General features: G+C 41.1%; 4 protein-coding genes across 8 annotated transcripts; 1 reads left to right on the plus strand and 3 right to left on the minus strand.

Moving 5' to 3' along the window:
• Positions 1 to 150: 150 nt before the first annotated feature.
• LOC107274237 (Golgi apparatus protein 1) lies at positions 151 to 5,395 on the minus strand. Of its 4 annotated transcripts, XM_015753171.2 has the most exons (12): positions 4,672 to 5,395; positions 3,627 to 4,604; positions 3,457 to 3,558; positions 3,103 to 3,387; positions 2,858 to 3,027; positions 2,557 to 2,674; positions 2,303 to 2,499; positions 2,010 to 2,241; positions 1,190 to 1,925; positions 960 to 1,054; positions 855 to 893; positions 151 to 765 (listed from the first exon to the last, which is right to left on the minus strand). In XM_015753171.2, the coding sequence occupies exons 1-12, from the start codon at positions 4,978 to 4,980 to the stop codon at positions 733 to 735; spliced, it is 3,294 nt and encodes a 1,097-aa protein (XP_015608657.1). In that variant the 5' UTR covers positions 4,981 to 5,395; the 3' UTR covers positions 151 to 732. The 4 variants fall into 4 exon arrangements, with proteins under 4 accessions (XP_015608657.1, XP_015608654.1, XP_015608656.1 ...); XM_015753168.2 differs by having other exon boundaries at positions 151 to 893; positions 4,672 to 5,393; XM_015753170.2 differs by having other exon boundaries at positions 151 to 893; positions 2,010 to 2,229; positions 4,672 to 5,392.
• Positions 5,396 to 5,867: 472 nt separating this feature from the next.
• On the minus strand, positions 5,868 to 9,233 carry LOC107274243 (aspartate aminotransferase, mitochondrial). Of its 2 annotated transcripts, none has more exons than XM_015753191.2 (8): positions 8,938 to 9,233; positions 8,186 to 8,342; positions 7,976 to 8,104; positions 7,670 to 7,891; positions 7,424 to 7,580; positions 7,248 to 7,346; positions 6,865 to 7,181; positions 5,868 to 6,670 (listed from the first exon to the last, which is right to left on the minus strand). In XM_015753191.2, the coding sequence occupies exons 1-8, from the start codon at positions 9,087 to 9,089 to the stop codon at positions 6,548 to 6,550; spliced, it is 1,356 nt and encodes a 451-aa protein (XP_015608677.1). In that variant the 5' UTR covers positions 9,090 to 9,233; the 3' UTR covers positions 5,868 to 6,547. The 2 variants fall into 2 exon arrangements, with proteins under 2 accessions (XP_015608677.1, XP_024947279.1); XM_025091511.1 differs by lacking the exon at positions 8,938 to 9,233 and adding an exon at positions 8,707 to 8,849.
• Positions 9,234 to 9,280: 47 nt separating this feature from the next.
• Positions 9,281 to 11,329, plus strand: LOC107274244. The gene is made up of 4 exons (XM_015753193.2): positions 9,281 to 9,738; positions 9,833 to 10,336; positions 10,433 to 10,700; positions 10,902 to 11,329. Exons 1-4 carry the CDS (start codon positions 9,672 to 9,674, stop codon positions 11,110 to 11,112), a joined length of 1,050 nt encoding a protein of 349 aa, XP_015608679.1. The 5' UTR covers positions 9,281 to 9,671; the 3' UTR covers positions 11,113 to 11,329.
• A 321-nt stretch (positions 11,330 to 11,650) lies between these two features.
• On the minus strand, positions 11,651 to 16,646 carry LOC107274242 (frizzled-2). The gene is made up of 3 exons (XM_015753190.2): positions 14,757 to 16,646; positions 14,301 to 14,680; positions 11,651 to 14,222 (listed from the first exon to the last, which is right to left on the minus strand). The coding sequence occupies exons 1-3, from the start codon at positions 15,572 to 15,574 to the stop codon at positions 13,684 to 13,686; spliced, it is 1,737 nt and encodes a 578-aa protein (XP_015608676.1). The 5' UTR covers positions 15,575 to 16,646; the 3' UTR covers positions 11,651 to 13,683.
• Between the last annotated feature and the right edge of the window lie 431 nt (positions 16,647 to 17,077).

A 17,077-nucleotide genomic window follows, 5' to 3' on the forward strand; every position in this document is an offset into this window, starting at 1 on the left:
GCCTATTCCACCCCCCCCCCCCCCCCAACTCCCAGATAATACCGGCTTGTCAGTTGTCGGTGATAAAAAAATTTGCTGGCGCCCGCCTGGCTTGCGCATGCATGGGCGAAGCTAACATAGGTTGGTTCTCGAATTTTTCGTTTTCGGTGTCGAGTTAAGAAAATACGTTACAAGTTTTATTCAATAGCTGCATATTTGGTCAAATGTTTCACGTGAAATTTACCTAATTATATTCATGATGCTTTTTTGACTTACTGATACTTCGAAAAATATGCATTACTATTCTTTTGGGTAAATCCAAAATTGCAGTAGATAATTGATTCTTTCGCTCTTCAATTGCCAGAATAGCATTACGCTCCATCTTACATCAAATGTCCTCATCAGAACATGACCATGAAGAGCGATATTATCGATCTTTTGATAGTACAGGAATGTGAGAAATATGTATAGAGAACACTTTGTATATAAAAGACATATATATATATATATATAAAGAGAGAGAGTGAGAGAAAATTACGATATCTTACTTTATTCCCACACTAGATGCTATATAAATTGAAGAAACTGACATTCCGATTCATCTCATGATATTACGTCTATATGACGCGGCGGAGTAAATATTCCAACAGATTGTGATTCCTAACATCAAAATATATTTTTTCCACCACCTTCAATGACGACGACCAACATCACGAAAAACGTACATGGATCGTCTTCTTCGTAGAGGATCATTTATGTTTCATCATCATCGCTCGTCGGGTCACCCTTCCGCAGAATAAACCCATGACAAAAATAATTCCGATTATACTGACTGCAATAATCATGAAATACGTGCTCGCTGACGAGCTACTAACCGAGTAATAAAGTTCCTTTATAGAGTTTGGTTGTATCAACTGAAAAGGTAAAGAACAAATTTTTGTATTATCCATTGCGAGCACTATATAATCAGTGAGACTCACCTTTTCAGCTAATCTGAACATTTCCAGTCTAGCAGTCAACATCTTGTAACAGTCTGGCTGAAGAGAGCGTAAACTATTCTGAAGACACTTGATATCTGATAAAAGGTTTTATTTGTAAGATTCCTCCTTGCAACTCGCATAAGCGATGGTTGCACGGTTGGACAAGCGTCTCTCGTGCATATAAAAAAATGAAATACTCAAAAAGGAAAGAAAATGTAAGAAAAACTTACGCCTGCCTGCTCCTTGTGGAATGTCACTACAGTATTTGCTGACGTCAATGGCACAAGCTTTTTGTAACAATGGATCGACATTAATATCGACCTTCCTCTGCTCAATAAGATCAGCAACTTCCAAGCGACATTCTTCCTTCATTTCTTGGTTTCCCCGCTTGAATTCGGCCTTAAGGCATTCCTCGACATCTCCAGGCTCCATGTCTTCCGCGGGACATATGGTCTCGACTTCGGTCGAACATAGCGTCGCCAGCAGCGGATTCAAATGATAATTAAGTGCGGCTTCCTTAAGTATGCTTGTCATCTGAAGTTCGCACTTGGCCGTTAGTTTCGACTCACGAAATTTGATCTTGAGGCACTTTATCACTTTTCCTTCGAGTTCATGGACCGTACTCTCGCGCATTAGCACCTCCTTACAATGTCTATCAATATCCGTAACGCAGGCAGATTGAAGCGCGACATTAAACCTGTAGTCAGTGTTTTGCTCGATCATTCGGCGCACTACCATACTCTTGCACTTCTCGTCGAAAGATGGCCTGTTCTTCGCTACCTTCAGGCAGGACAGCGCGCTGGCACCATCCATATAATTACAGAAAAGACTAATCATCGATCGGCAAGCTTCCAATAAAGCAAAGTCACTCGAGCTATCCTGGAACTCCTGCTTCCGCACCTTAAATAGCTGCGTGTGACACTGCTCGGACAATTTGTGTTTCTGCGACGCTAAGCACTCGAGAATCTACAATGGTCTTGATTATTAATTAACTGTACAACGATAAATAAAATTAAAATTATTTTTTTTTTCGATGCGCGTATTCCTCACCTGCGATCTTCCTGGCTTTACGTCGAAGCACAGTTGCTTGACATCCGTAGCGCAGAGTTTCTGAAGTGTCGGATCAAAATTTATGTTCTCTCGCTGCTGATATAACTGGGCTCTCAATTGCTGTCTACACTCCCTTGGAACACGATGCTGTGTATCTTTCATTATATCCTCCTGGACAACCGTGCTAAGGCACTCGATTACATCAGCCTTTGTTTTTGACCTAAAACGCGAACTACTTAATTAATTTTTACTCTTAATTTGTCATTCTCAGCACAGTATATCTCTTCGATTACCTGGGGCACCATCTCATGACATAGGGCCTACAGGCATCTTTGAATTTATACGTGAAATGATAACTCTTGAGCGATATCAATTGGAAATGTTCTACAGCGGCTTTACACTTGTAATCAAAATGGACATCCAAGTCGTTTTTATGTTCTATTAGGCACTCCATTAAGTCGCCCTCGTCCTTACCGACTTTCAGTACCTCCTAATTCAAATTTACTTAAGATTATCATTCCCGATGAAAAAAGTCCTTCAAACGTACCTCGCAATACTGCTCCATGACGTGTTGGCAAGCACCTGTGACAACAGGATTGAGTTCGACCCGTTCCGCCTGTTCCTCAGTCAAATTACCAACGGCTAATTTACATCTCTCATTTAAACTGCAATCGGAAAGCTAATTGAATATCCAACGCAAATTCTCCAGGACGTTTTGTTTAAACAAAATTATCTCAAAGTTCCTAATATTATACTAAGCTGAAAGATTACCACCATGCGCACCAGCGATAGTCTCGATTACCTGCATTAGCTCGCGAGTTGACGATGATCTAAGCGTGAATTATTACCTATCCAAGTTGTCTTGAAGGCACAGAGTTTCTTCCCTCTTTGCCGTTTTGTCGTAACAGTACATAGCCAACTCGTTCAAACAGACTTCCTCAATTTCAGGCTGCAAATCCACATTAATGGCCCTTTGCCTCATGACCCTCCTGATCTCTTTCAAACATCCGTTTTTTAGCTGAAGAGCACACATACATTCGTTTATGAAAGAGCAAAAGAGAAATACAAACAGGACGTGGAGTTCTTGACTTACCGTCATATTTTTCTGCGGGTGATAGGCATATCTATATAAGCATGGCAATACGAGAGGACCCCTCTCGGGATCCATTTGGATTCCATCGTTAGCCCAAGCATTTTTCGCATGACAAAAGTGCATAGCATCGGCCTTGCACGCTTTATATAACTGCGGATCGAGCTTAAAGTCCCTGGCTACAAAATACTGAATTTGTACCAAAGCAGTCTCGCAAGCCTCGGTCATTCTGTCTGTTCCTAGCTTCTCCATTAAGCACGAGATAACTCTCGCATTTCCACCGCGCACCTGAAACGATGAACAGTTAGCCAATTGGTATATTCTAGAGTAATAGAATACGGCTCAATTGATACTCACGTCGTTGCAAGCCACAGCGACAACTGGTTGGCACGCTTCCCGTAACACGGGATCAATCCTCCAATCCTCACCGGCATCGGTTTCCTTAATTAACCCTTCCAACTGTATGTGAATATGAATAAGTCATAGAGAATAGATATAAACAATTATGAGTTATAACAAAATCTTACCGCTCTTTGACATTCTGCAGAGACTCTCGACTTTTTCTTTCGCGCTCTGGTGTGCTCCATTAAGCAATGAATAGTCTTACCACCCACCTCCAGACCGTTACAAAACGACAAAATGTCTGCGGCGCAACCGTCCACTATTTCCGGAGACAATCTGTAATCCTCCATGAGGATCTTCCTGTGATCAAACATCTCCACTTGACAGTCCGCTGTTATTTTACTTCCGTTTCGAGATGCCGATTCCAGACAAAGTAAGATCTGTGCTAATCTAATCTCTTTATCTTCAGATACTGATCTCCTGCAGTGATTACCTCTAATATCCTCCTTGCAAGCTCTCACTAATCCTTTACTAACTTTATAATCAGAAGCTATCAACTTCTCGCGTCTCGTAAGCTGATCCTGGCATTGTTTTGTCATTGCTCGATCTGTTTTGTACTGCATTAAGCACTTGTAAACTCGACCACTACCTGGACGAATATTTGGACAAAATTTAATGTGATCTTGTGTGCAAGCCATGTACAGCTGGCGGTCTAACTTAATATTATCTGCTTGTATCTCGGATACGTGAAGAATCCGTTTTCTGCACTGCCCCTCCAGCTGATCTACGTGACGCTGCAGACAGGCGAGGGTTAATCCCTGTGACATTTCTCTGTATGCCTGTATTCTACCACACTGAAACTTCTCAATGTCTCCTTGGCAATCTGATACAAAATGTGTTATGATTCTGAAATCACTAAAAGCAACCCACTCCAGTCTCTGAAGATACTCTAAGCATTGGGGCTCTTTTATATGCTCCCGTTGGTCTATTATGCAGGATAAGTAAGATACGGATGTATCTTTTGATCCGCACATGAAACTATCTGCCTCTTCTGGACATGCTTGCTTTATAAGTTTCTGGACATTATCATCGCTAGTGAGACTTGTAGTGTGGATCCAAATTTTGTGTTGGCACTGATTATTAATACCGGAAAGTTCATTCGCCTAAAAATACAATGCACACTTGTATAGTACATTATATAATAAGTTATTCCAATATTATTTATATTACCTTAAATGTCTGAATGCACTCAAGCACAGATAGGTCATCGTCATTTTTATCCATAGAGCCACAAAGTCGATGCAGGTCGCTTCGACAATCCGAATCATCGATCAATTTATTTGTCTTTGAAACAGAGACTGATTCTCTTTTTATCCTAGAGTGGATATCTCCAGAATTTCCAAATATCCAGCCGACTCTGGGGGCATGTTCTACGGAGAAGGCAATGGAGTAGAGTCTCGAAGTAGAGCCGTAACCAAGTAGCGGAAGCGCAAAGAGAATGCCGATGAGTATCTTGGAAAATATTTTCGAGCACTCCATGATGTTTTTAAATGAACATGCTACTCAAGCATCTTTTATTATAAGACTCATCACAGCTCGGCGAGCATCGTGGGTGCGCGTTCAACGTCCAAGTATTTGATGTGCACCAATGTGTACTTTGTACAGAAAGAGAATGACTCAAGGTCACGAAGCAGTTCATATATTAGTGTGTATAGCTGTCAGCGCATAAGATGACCCGAGATGACCAGATAGGTCAGCAGAGACTAGGACTGACTAGGGTAACGCTTTCTCGTGTTTTTGAAACTAAAAAAGAACTGAACCCCACTGTTGTACGACGGTAACAGGGTGCGTGAACGCCGTGTTTCCACGATGTGACGTTTTGATTGTCGCCACAAGTCCCCAGAAGCCGCCACTATACACGCCACTATAGCACCAGAGCAAAATATGTGTATGGTGAGTAGGGAGCAGTGGGGAGGACGTACGAAGCTCACGAATATCACGCATAGTATATCTATATATACCCAACCAATCAAAAACGTGGGTATGGTTCGACAGCTGTCCGCTGAGGTTGCGCGTCGATTCTAAAGTAAAATTGGTTTCAAGAAAGTCGACCCACTGACAATCTCCCTACTAATCTCTGATAGCACACTATACCTTGCGCGTCAGATTCGACTGTGTAAACTGGCGAAGTGAGAGCATTGTTACCGAGGGGATACCAGTAAAGAGGACCAACCTTAAGGGTACTTTGTATCTGACAGCTATTGGACACTGGAAGATGTGCTGGAACCAGCATGAAAGTTCTACGGGGTATTAAAATGTCACATAATTTGTTTTACACACTTAATGCACGGGGTGAGGAGGGTGCACTGGCTCTCTTTACTAATATCTTCTCAGTAACGAAGACAATCCGATATGTACTCCACAGGTTTCTGCGTACAATTCTAGTTTATTTATTAAATCATTTCTGATGAGGATGAACGTAGAAGTCCAGGTAATATGTAAATATGCAAACAATAATAAGATTTATGTCAGACTCTAGGTTTAATTATTAACATTACAGCGTCTATACCTCTCTGTCCGTCTGGTCTAGCAGGCAAGAACAAGTACCGACTCACGTAAGTCACAGTTCATCTCACTGCAATGAATGACCATGTTTGCAGTGTAAAATTGTGAACGACAGGGAAAAAAATATAAAAAATAGTTAGGCAACTCTCAATGCGGAGATTAATAATATCTACAATAAATTCGTCCATTTCTCATGATATCCCTTACAGCGTACATACAACGACCAACCGCAAGCTCCACGTTTCCCTTCATATACACGGGGAATGAAGAATCCAATATAAGTAAGCGCACAGTTTCAATTTATTGAATCGTCACACTGCCTGCAGTGTCCTTAGAAAAATACTTAATATGCAATAATAAATGCATCCATTCACGAGGTTTGAGTTTAGTTAAGAAACAATTGAGAGGCGTGTCAGCGTTTGGTCGTTCGCGTCTCTTAACGATGATTGAAATGTTACGATGAAAGTTCCTTTATGACGGTAACGGGTAGAAAACGTTGGTCTCTATTGGTTGTACACTAAGCCCTATTACTCTCATGAAATTATTTCGTAACCTCGTGAATTGCGTGAGCGAGGTAATCCACGTTTTTCGATGTGACGCCGGCCATAGATATTCTTCCATCTTTGGTGAGATAGACACTGTAGTTCTTCGTCAGATTTTCAACCTAACAGAGGTGTAAAGAAAAAAAAATCTTTATTAGAAACATGAACGCCCAGGAAATCGATAGACCGTATCATCGAGAATCCACCAGAATCTTCTATGGATCGTACAGCAACAATAATAGAAGCAGATACGAGATCAAGAGATTTCTTATCGGACGACGGATTACTAATGGATAAAGTAAAAATGTCCAATTACCTCCGAGGCTTTGAGACCCGTGAAACAGAACATGCCAATCTGGTCGGTGATGTGGGACCAGTCACGAGAGCTTCCTTCCTTTTTTAAATTTTCACGAAGCTTCGTGCGTACCGAAATTATACGATCGGCCATACCCTTAACGTCTCGGAGCCATTCCTGCTTTAGCTGATCATCGCCCAGAATCTCGTTGACAATACGAGCTCCGTGAATGGGTGGATTTGAGTACATGGGTCTGATCAAGATCTTGATTTGCGACATTGTGCGAGCAGCTTCCTCTTTGCTTGACGTCACCAGAGAGAATGCACCCACACGTTCGCCTAAAGGAAACATACGGAAAAATATTCGAAGATGCGAACACGATCAATAGGTCAGGTCACACTCACCGTATAAACCCATATTTTTTGCATAAGACTGTGCAAGAGCAATGCCATGACCTTCTTCGATAAACAGCCTCACTGCCAACGAGTCCTTTGTCACATCACCTATGGCCACGTACAAAATATCTTTCCATTTGTTCTCATGGTAATGATATCAATTAGTTGAAGCACTCGTATCTCACCAGAAGCGAAACCTTGATACGCCATATCGAAGAATGGAAAAAGTTGTTTTTTTTTTATCAATGCAGAAAGTTCTTTCCATTGTTCTGGTTTTGGATCCACGCCAGTGGGATTGTGGGCGCATGCATGCAGCAGGATAATGGACTTTTCAGGGATTTTCTAAACAATAGCCATCACATATCCTTCCTTACATACTGCTTCAAACGGTTCATTGGATCTGCAAATTTCTCTCAATTATAGATACTTACAGAAATGTCCTCCAATAAACCTTGAAAGTCAAGCCCACAAGTTTTTGGATTGTAATAACGATAAGACTTGACAGTAAGGCCTGAATGCTTGAAGAGAGGAGTATGATTTCCCCATGATGGTGATGGCAGGTAGACTTCCTTGTTACCAGCAAAGAAGCTGTTCAAGAAGGCACCGCCAATTCTGAGGGCGCCTGTACCCGAAATTCCTTGAACCGTAGCATTCTGAAACATGAAATTATCATGATGCAAAATATGAAATAGCATTACTGTTTGGAATTTATTAACGTTGCTCTCAAGTATACTCACCAAACCGTTAGCTACAACTTGATTGTCATCACCAAGTGCCAGATTAATACTGTACTTGCAAAAGTCAGGATTTCCAGAAATGGGAGAATATTCCTTGTCTAAACCTTTAGTTTTCATTTTCTCTTCTGCCTATAACAAATAAGAATTCTCAGTTACTAACTACCTTTAATAGACCGAGTGAATGATTCAATGAAATCTGTAATCAAGTACCTTCAGAACGCTTGGAAGGACAAAAGGTTTCCCATTGTCATCCCTGTAAGCACCTACACCCAGGTTAATCTTCTTGGGGTTTTGATCTTTCTTAAAGGCCTCAGTGACTCCCAGAATTGCATCAGGGGGTCCCATTTCCACATGAGACCACCATGAGCTGTGAAAACATTTATTAACTTGAGAGATAAAGTCTGAAGTGATATTAGACACTGTTAACCTTCATTATAATGCATCGGATTGATTCCAATTTTTTGGTTTCTTTTACCTACACGAGAAAAATTATGTCAATAACTGCAAATACTTTGAAAATTAAAAAGAAATGTCTTAGATAATCGCTTCAAGGCTATCCAAGGATTATGTAATAATGTCAAAAAACCGTTATTCATGTTGCTTTCAGAGAAACAATCAAAATAATCTGTAGATCGTGTTATCTTAATCTCTCAGGCAAAATTCTACTTTGAACATGTCGATTTATCGAAGGATTAGATGTATGGATAGGATCGGGGGTTATTAACACGTACAACATTTGCAATCGAATGTAAACATATGACAATTGTTTCGAGCATTCGCACCAATAGTATAGAGACAAATTGGTAAAATATAATCGTGCGTATCGCACGTAGCGTGGAATAAGCAGCCACAAAAATAAAGACGACCATAGTCCAAGCGGTGAAGAGAGACGTTTAGAGGTCAAAAGGGTCGGTAGGTAAGGAAGATAAATGTATTCCTGCGACCATACTGGATTACACTACCTTATAGTTCTAGTCGAAATAGCCGGGACAGCATTGGCACCCTTGAACAGTCCTCTTGACGCAACGAGTCTTGCAGTTTGTGCCATTATTCTTGAACGAGAAGAACGAGATAACTGGGAACAACTGAAGTAGCTGGGAAATATTTTGGGCATCGGAAAATCGCGATAAACGACGTGCCTCACGAGTGCTCGTTATTGTCACGTGTCCCGAGTCTGCCAGTAAGAGACTCCGAGGTACCCGCTGTTCGCTGCTGGTTTTGCCGGCTTACATTTATTACCAGGGGGCAGCTTGCACTGGCATTCATTCGCACATGCGCATCCTGTTGTATGGTCAAATTCAAGGTCATCGGAGGTTATCGAAGACCCATCTGGACCCATCGCATCTTCTGCTCGTTGATATGGTTCTTCTGCGCGTTTTCTTTTGTAGAACACGAAATCCTTTATGATACATGGGGCGCCTCGTGTCTGTTCCTTGCATATCGTACTTTCAGAATTGGACATTCTACTATTAGAGCTCTGGTCTACCTACCTACGTGTCTTCTCTGTGTCTGCTGGAAACTAATTAGTATGCATTGGAATTGCGTGATTCAAAATACGACGCTAAAGCGTACGTCATTAGCCAATGATCCTATGATTGCAACTGTGTCGGAACGCTGACAATAAATCATCTTACAAGTAAACTTGTGAGTTCTAACGAACGTATTGTGTTTTCTGGATACGTTGTGCTGATTCATAATGGCATTGGCTCGCATTGGATTTTCCAAGTCACCAAGTATAGTGATGAAACGTTACGTGCATTCTGGTGATATGTTACTCTTTCATAGTGTATACTATTCTAGCATATGGTTTCTTATAATATCAGATTTAACTGTGTCGTTACTCTTATTACATTGCAGTTAATATTCCGTTGAATGGAGCTCTTCGTGCCAAACAAGCTAAGGATTCTGAACAGCCCAAGAGTTTCCATGTGACTTCCATACGACGATATCCTGATGCTCCAACTTTGCCACTGCCAGACAATATCTCAGAGATATTCAGCAATGAAACTGGTCGATTCACGCCTGAACGATCTCGCGACATTGCCGGTCGTGTGCTAGTTTGCAGTACGAGTACAGCAGTTCATGACACTGTACCTGGGAAGAAGTCCTTTGCGCTACATAGTACAAACGATTGTACAAACAAAGAAGACTCTCGTGTTGATTCTTATGATTGCACTGGTGCAGTGAGCCTTAATAGCTCGATGCAGAGCACCGTGCCACAACCATGTTGTTCTGTTGGAAAATCAACCTATCTAAATATGCCTGGTGGTCAGTGGGCCAAGGATGGAAAGTATATTGCCGAACACATGCAAAAATCTCATTATGCAACCATCAAGCCTCGACATTCCAGCAAAGAGGATGGTTGGTACACCTAATAAGAATATATTTATGTGTTTCACTTCTCTGCCTTGCGTATAAATCCTTTGTTAAAAAAGATCATGGCATTTATAATTTAAGGCTTAGGTTTTGGTACTAACATCCTGATGAGGACTCTTACAAACAGTTCATATAATGGAAGATATAACGGTGCTGAATACTATTCAACAAACAGCTTTAGTCCACCGAATGGAAGTAAAACATCTGATTCCTCTGCTAATGAAATACAAAAGATGCCTATGAAAAATAGGTTAAAACTTCTCGTTCGAGACTATGGAATTACAGTTCTAATATTTCACACTGGCATTTCATTGATATCTCTTGGTATCTGTTACGTAGGAGTCTCTAGGTTGGTTCCATAGTCAATCTTATTAGCCAGTAACACACAAATGAATGTGTGAGTGTGTGTAAATTCATCCTTGCTTTCAACTCTTATGATTATATTATTAACAATGAGTCGTATATTCATGATAGAGAATGAACTTTATATATATAAATGATGAGAATTATTAGAAATATCTCATAATCGTGATTTATTTTTCATTTTCAGTGGTGTAGACATGACAGTCGTCGCAAAAACTCTAGGCTTCCAAGGGAATGCTAACATTGAAAGTGCCTTGAAGAACACCTCAACATTTTTAGTGGCCTATTCTATTCACAAACTTCTCGTACCGCTACGATTTTCATTGACACTGGCATGCACGCCAGTAATAGTTAGATATCTTCGTAACAAGAAACTTTTACCACTTCCCAAGCGTTGATGATATATGAAATTAATTGTGGCATGAAGTTTCATTTACACATAAGTGTGTCTTGCCGTTAATAATACATAGATACGTATGTGTGTGCGTCCCTTTATAATAAACGCTCAGCTAAAACCTGTCAGGTGTAGGGGAATGTATATAAATACAACTGCAAATAACTATCATTGATAATGAAAGAGAAATTAAAAATTATTAAAACAAATGACAACTCAAACTCGGTGTAATTTACCGTAATACAGCAGTCACTTGATATTGACCTCTCTCTAGTATAATAAGGTGAGATATAAAAGATGCGCTTTAGATACAATCATGTATTAACCCAATAGGAAAAAATCATTATTAAAAGACGACAATTAACGCAATCGCAGCAGTTGCAATAAATGCTTTGTACGTGAGTAATAAAAATTAAATCATCACAATACAGGTTATTCGCGATACGTTGCTAAAATTGTGCTTGATTCAGTTTGAATGCGAGCAGCTAACAAAAAAAAAAACACGAAAACCAATTTGCAATTATTCAAGGATTACAGATGGATCGCGTATGAATATTTCGTTTATTATATAAAGAATATAATGCCTATAATAATTTGACACAATGTTACGTAGTAGCACGAACGGCATTTCGCGTGTGCGACAACAGAAAACACGCACAGTTTATTATTTTCTTTCTTCACATATATCGATTCACAAGTACAATGTGAGGTCTGGAGGACTCTTTTATATTGAAAATTATAGGAAGGTGAGCCCATTGAGATACATTTTACTTGTGCAAAGACAATATTTATAGAGAGTATCTTTAGACTGCACTCTGAAATTCGCTGTTACCGCTGAAAACGTATTGTCATATCTCTACGTAACTGTATGCACTTCATAGTGGCACATCAAGAGTTTCTCAGCATGGGACAGCGAATCGTCGAATGCGCCTGTAGCAAGCGCTCTACAAGACGTACACGACACACAAAAGCTCGACAGTTTTCAAATGGACGAATTTATCGGTAGTCTTAAGAACGATTATACTTACATCTAATACAAAAGTTTTAATTATTGAATATAGTGCATCCTTGCTTCCTCCCTCTCTCTCTGTCTCTTTCGTTTTTTTTCCAATGCGCTTTAGAGTGGTTTAGTTCAATGATTATCCCGTTTACGCGAGACATACACATTCACAGAGAAAGAGAGAGAGAGAGAGAGAGAGAGAGAGAGAGAAAGAGACTACTAAACACACTTGGGTTCAGCTGCACCGATTTTACTTAAAATTTAAAGCCCGCTTGAACTTTTGGAAAAAAGTGATAGGCGGTTAATGGTATTATTGGTAATTATCATCTAAAGTCTTATTACTGGTCTTTATTTTATATAAGATAGTTACGACGGTCCGTCGCCCAACATATAACAAATATCTTTCACGTACTCGCACCGATATTCTCGATAGGAAAAAAATCAGTTCGTATTGCGCACGCTGATACAACTGCAACGACAGTCGCTTATTGCATAGTCTAATCGCCATTTAAGAGCTGGGGTTGTGTTGAATTCGCACTCCGTGGATCAATCACTGGTTTGATCGATCGGCCACAGGCTTCCAAGAGATTACATCAGGCTCTGACGTACACGTATTTACACGAGTATTTAAAAATATATTATAATACATTATTAAACTAAAGCTATATTTATATACAATTTAGTCTAGGTTATCGTAGCAGAGATTCGTGTCTAGACATTTTTTCTGTTAATTAAAAAGGAGATTCTTAGAAATATGAACGATTCTGAACGTCAAAAGTCGACGAAAAAGTAATATAAAAAAAAGTCTAAGAAGAGATATGTATCAAAAAGTTCTCAAGTTAGATGCGTGTCTATGATGGAATGGCTATAAACTGTGAGTATTAAACGTCAAAACGTATATGTGTGAATAAATGGTGTGGACATATATGCATAAATTAAGAATTGTCAAAGCGAATAAAGCGAATTCTTTCAATCTCTAATGTTAATTTGTAAGAAAATGCGGGCACATAGCATCACCAGTCACGTGTAACGCGTTTCTTTTGATCGTTGAGGTTATAATAAATAAATAAAAAAAAAAGAGAATAAAATATGTTACTCGCTTGCTAGATAAAATAGTTTCGGAGAAAATGAAGCAGATATAAATTTGCCAATGATGGGCTATACTTCCGAACAGAGTTTCTCCTCCACTATAGATCAATGAGAAGACAGGCCATACCACAATTGCGTGCTTGGTACGTGTAATCGAGGTTATAGAAGAAATGCTTGGACCTTTCTCTTTCTTGGCAGTGCCGATCCATTGTCACGACGTTTCATTTTTTTATTCTCCTTTGGCAGTGTTGAACGATTAATGTAACATCGTTATCATATTCTTTGTTTTCTGTTCGTTTCCTCAAAATAATTTATTATCCGTGTTGCCGTTTCAGTTGCTATTACGAAGAAAATGCTGTATCCCGTATATCATCCTTTGGAATTGATAAATGGACGAGAAGACTCGAATGTAGGATCTCAGCGTGTTGCCACATGTAAGGATATCAGAGCGCGCGCCGTCTAGCAAATTCTTTACGAAATCGCTTATTACACGTACGCCTGTACACGACGACCCTGTACGTGATTGAAAAATTGCCGCCAACTGGTTAACGTCTTGCTAGACCAAACCCAGAAGCTGCTGGTGATGCCAACGATCATGGCCATCAAATACTTGATCATGAAGACCTCAAACTCAGGACGCCGACCGAGATCGCGCGTACGCTCGCCTATGGGACAGGGTATCGAATAAAGAGATTGGGGTCCAGGTCGGGAGCACATTTCCATGTTCCAGGTGAGCATCCAGTGATCGAAGTATGCCTGCTCGTAAAAGAGACAGGCGATCACAATCAGGGCGGGTACTGTGTACAGCACGGAGAAGATGCCAATGCGAATCATTAACTTTTCAAGCTTATCCGTCTTCGTACCGTCGTGCTTCATCACGGTCCGGATGCGAAACAGGGAAACAAAGCCAGCTAGGAGGAACGCTGTACCTAGTACGAGATAGACGCAGAGAGGCGCCAGTACGAAACCACGAAGTGCTTCCACATTCCAGAGACCAACGTAGCAGACTCCTGAGAGAATATCGCCTGAAATGATTTTTCAATGATGTAATCATTAAGTAATTGTTATAACATCATATTAAAATGCATGATTCCATGACCAACCTTCCACCTTTCCCATTGCCAGAATAGTCATGGTTTTGATGGCCGGTGCTGCCCACGCGGCTAAGTGAAAATACTGAGAATTTGCCTCTATTGCCTCGTGACCCCATTTTAGTCCAGCAGCAAGGAACCATGTAAGGGTGAGTACGACCCACCATATACTGGAAGCCATGCCAAAGAAATATAAGACCATAAAGAGTACGGTGCACAATTCATGCTTGGTGCCTTGTGTAATGATTGATGCCGTCTGGATTCTCATTTCCATATGTGGTAAAAATGGATCTCTGCATGATATCGAGTTTCCTGCAGCCCACCCAATCACATAAACCAGTGCCACCATTAAATAGCACACTGATAAGAAAATTATTGGCCTCTCTGGATATCTGAAAGTAGCAAGAATATTGAATATGCATAAAATGACATCCACAGTTAAAATAACACTCAATATTTTTACTGTACCTAAATCTGTCTGTGTCAATGAGAAAGGTAAGAACTGTAAAGAAACAAGAAGCTGCACACACTGAAGCCCAAGTACCAACCCAAATTCTTGAGAATCTGCGTTCTCTTTCTGTGAAGAACATGCCATCACACGGAGCACCACAATCGGGTTCTACTTTATCCCCAACTTTAAGGGAATAGCTAAGGTTATGCGGAACCTGGAACTGTATAGGACAGACAAATCCATAGTCGCGTGCATCAGGCATATATCCTCCTCCATATGGCTTGGGACCTCCGTTCCATGGTGTTTGAAATTCAGCAATAGGCATTCGTGGTGGTGGTTCGGCCAGAGCAGGAGTTTCAGAAGGAGCAGTATCATTGTTCCCCACACAAAGTTTCTCACCAAATCTTGGAAACTTTGAGCACTCTAAACTCTGTGGCCAAGGAAATCCGAAACTGCTCATAAGAGATTCACAGCCAGCACGAGCACTCTCGCAGAGTGATCTGCAAGGTGGCAATGCCTCTTCCAGAATTGTACAAACAGGTGCATACATGGTGCAAAGGAAAAATCGCAAATCTAGACTGCACTTCATCTTAACAAGGGGTGCAAAATGATGAACTGCTAAGCCGGCGTCTTCCTGCTTCTGATGGCTCATCAAATTGGGCATGATAGTCTGATTGTACGGTATATTCATGCACAAATTGATCGTAATGGGCTCGCATCGTCCGTGGGGTGCAAGAGGATTTTTCGAGTGCAGAGCGCTAATCGGCGTGGCGCACAATGCCCACAGGTAGACGGAGACGGAAAGGGACAACGCCAACGCCATCGACATCGACATCTTGGCGGCGACCGTGTTCCCTGTGCTTTTCAGCCAATGCACATAAAAGTTATCACGTCGATTGCACCACGCTTTTTCGGCACATCACACGAAAACTCGGACTCTACGAACTCCCTCTGTTTTGCGCATAGTTTGCAGTTAGATAGTACAAATATACAAAGAAGAATGAACTTCGACCGAATCGTCAAATGCCAAAAACTGTAAACATATCACGAAGAATCACGAAGCACGACTCGGCAGCCATCAGCAACTCCACCAAACTTATAGTAAAGGAGAGTCCACACGCGTCCCCACGAAAGCGCCACCAAGCGAACGATACGCACGTCACAGCACAGGAATAACAGAAATCAGATGACTGCCAGGCTGATTATGAGCAGGACGCTGGCACACGCGACAGCACACGCATAATACAATTGTGATTATGTGCATGCGTAACCGTTTTTCAAAATTGGTTACGTTCCGAGGGATTCGTCGCAATCTCCACCCACCGAGAACACGTTGGTAAAGAGAGTCACCCCGTGCATTCTTTGTCTTAACGAAAGTGCATTGCATTTCAACCCCCTCCATAATTTCTATGCTGGTTCCAGTATATCGCCTGATATTTCCCATGCCCGCTGTGCCTAGGAATCGTTAGAGGCAACGTTCAAAGGCCGTAAACAGTGGGCCGTAATTTCGAAAAACGCAATTGTTCAGGGGCCCGATTAAGAGCTGACGAACCCGGATATCTTCGCAGTACGCAGCAAACCAGGATAAATGGATGAATCAGGTTATAATGCATGAATCATTAGAAATTGAAATGGCACACAGGTTCATTAAGTTTCACTGAACGCAGCGGAGGTTCGCTTATGGGCACTGTGGAACTGCAGCACCCCCTATTTCCACTTAATATTATCGATAACTGCTAAACATTTTCTGGAGCAGCACCTCCACTAATTTTAGCTACAAGCCGCCACTGACTAATGAAGAATAATGTAGATAAAACCATCTTTGTTCATCTCCGTACTATATGACGCTTCCTGGGAAATCGGTAAAACGAATAGTTCACAACAATGGATGCGGGAAACGGGAGAAAAAGTATATATATATATATCACTTTCAAAGAATTAATCATATGTCGACTAGCTGATTTTGATTTTATTTTCTTTTTTTCCGATATAATGTACAGTAGGTTTTTTGATGATCTATGCCGCGCGTAGGATCGATGCCTAGTTGGGCGGCAAACAACGCACGCAACGTTCATGTGCATCATGCATGCTTGTCGCTTTTCTCCACGTTGTTCCTAGAATGGTGTGTGTGTGTGTGTGTGTGTGTGTGTGTGTGTGTGTGTGTGTGTGTGTGTGTGTGTGTGTGTGTGTGTGTGTGTGTGTGTGTGTGTGTGTGTGTGTGTGTGTGTGTGTGTGTGTGTGTGTGTGTGTGTGTGTGTGTGTGTGTGTGTGTGTGTGTGTGTGTGTGTGTGTGTGTGTGTGTGTGTGTGTGTGTGTGTGTGTGTGTGTGTGTGTGTGT

The sequence above is a fragment of the Cephus cinctus genome, unplaced genomic scaffold, assembly GCF_000341935.2.
Source record: "Cephus cinctus unplaced genomic scaffold, Ccin1 Ccin1_scaffold2559, whole genome shotgun sequence".
Lineage (NCBI taxonomy): Eukaryota > Metazoa > Arthropoda > Insecta > Hymenoptera > Cephidae > Cephus > Cephus cinctus.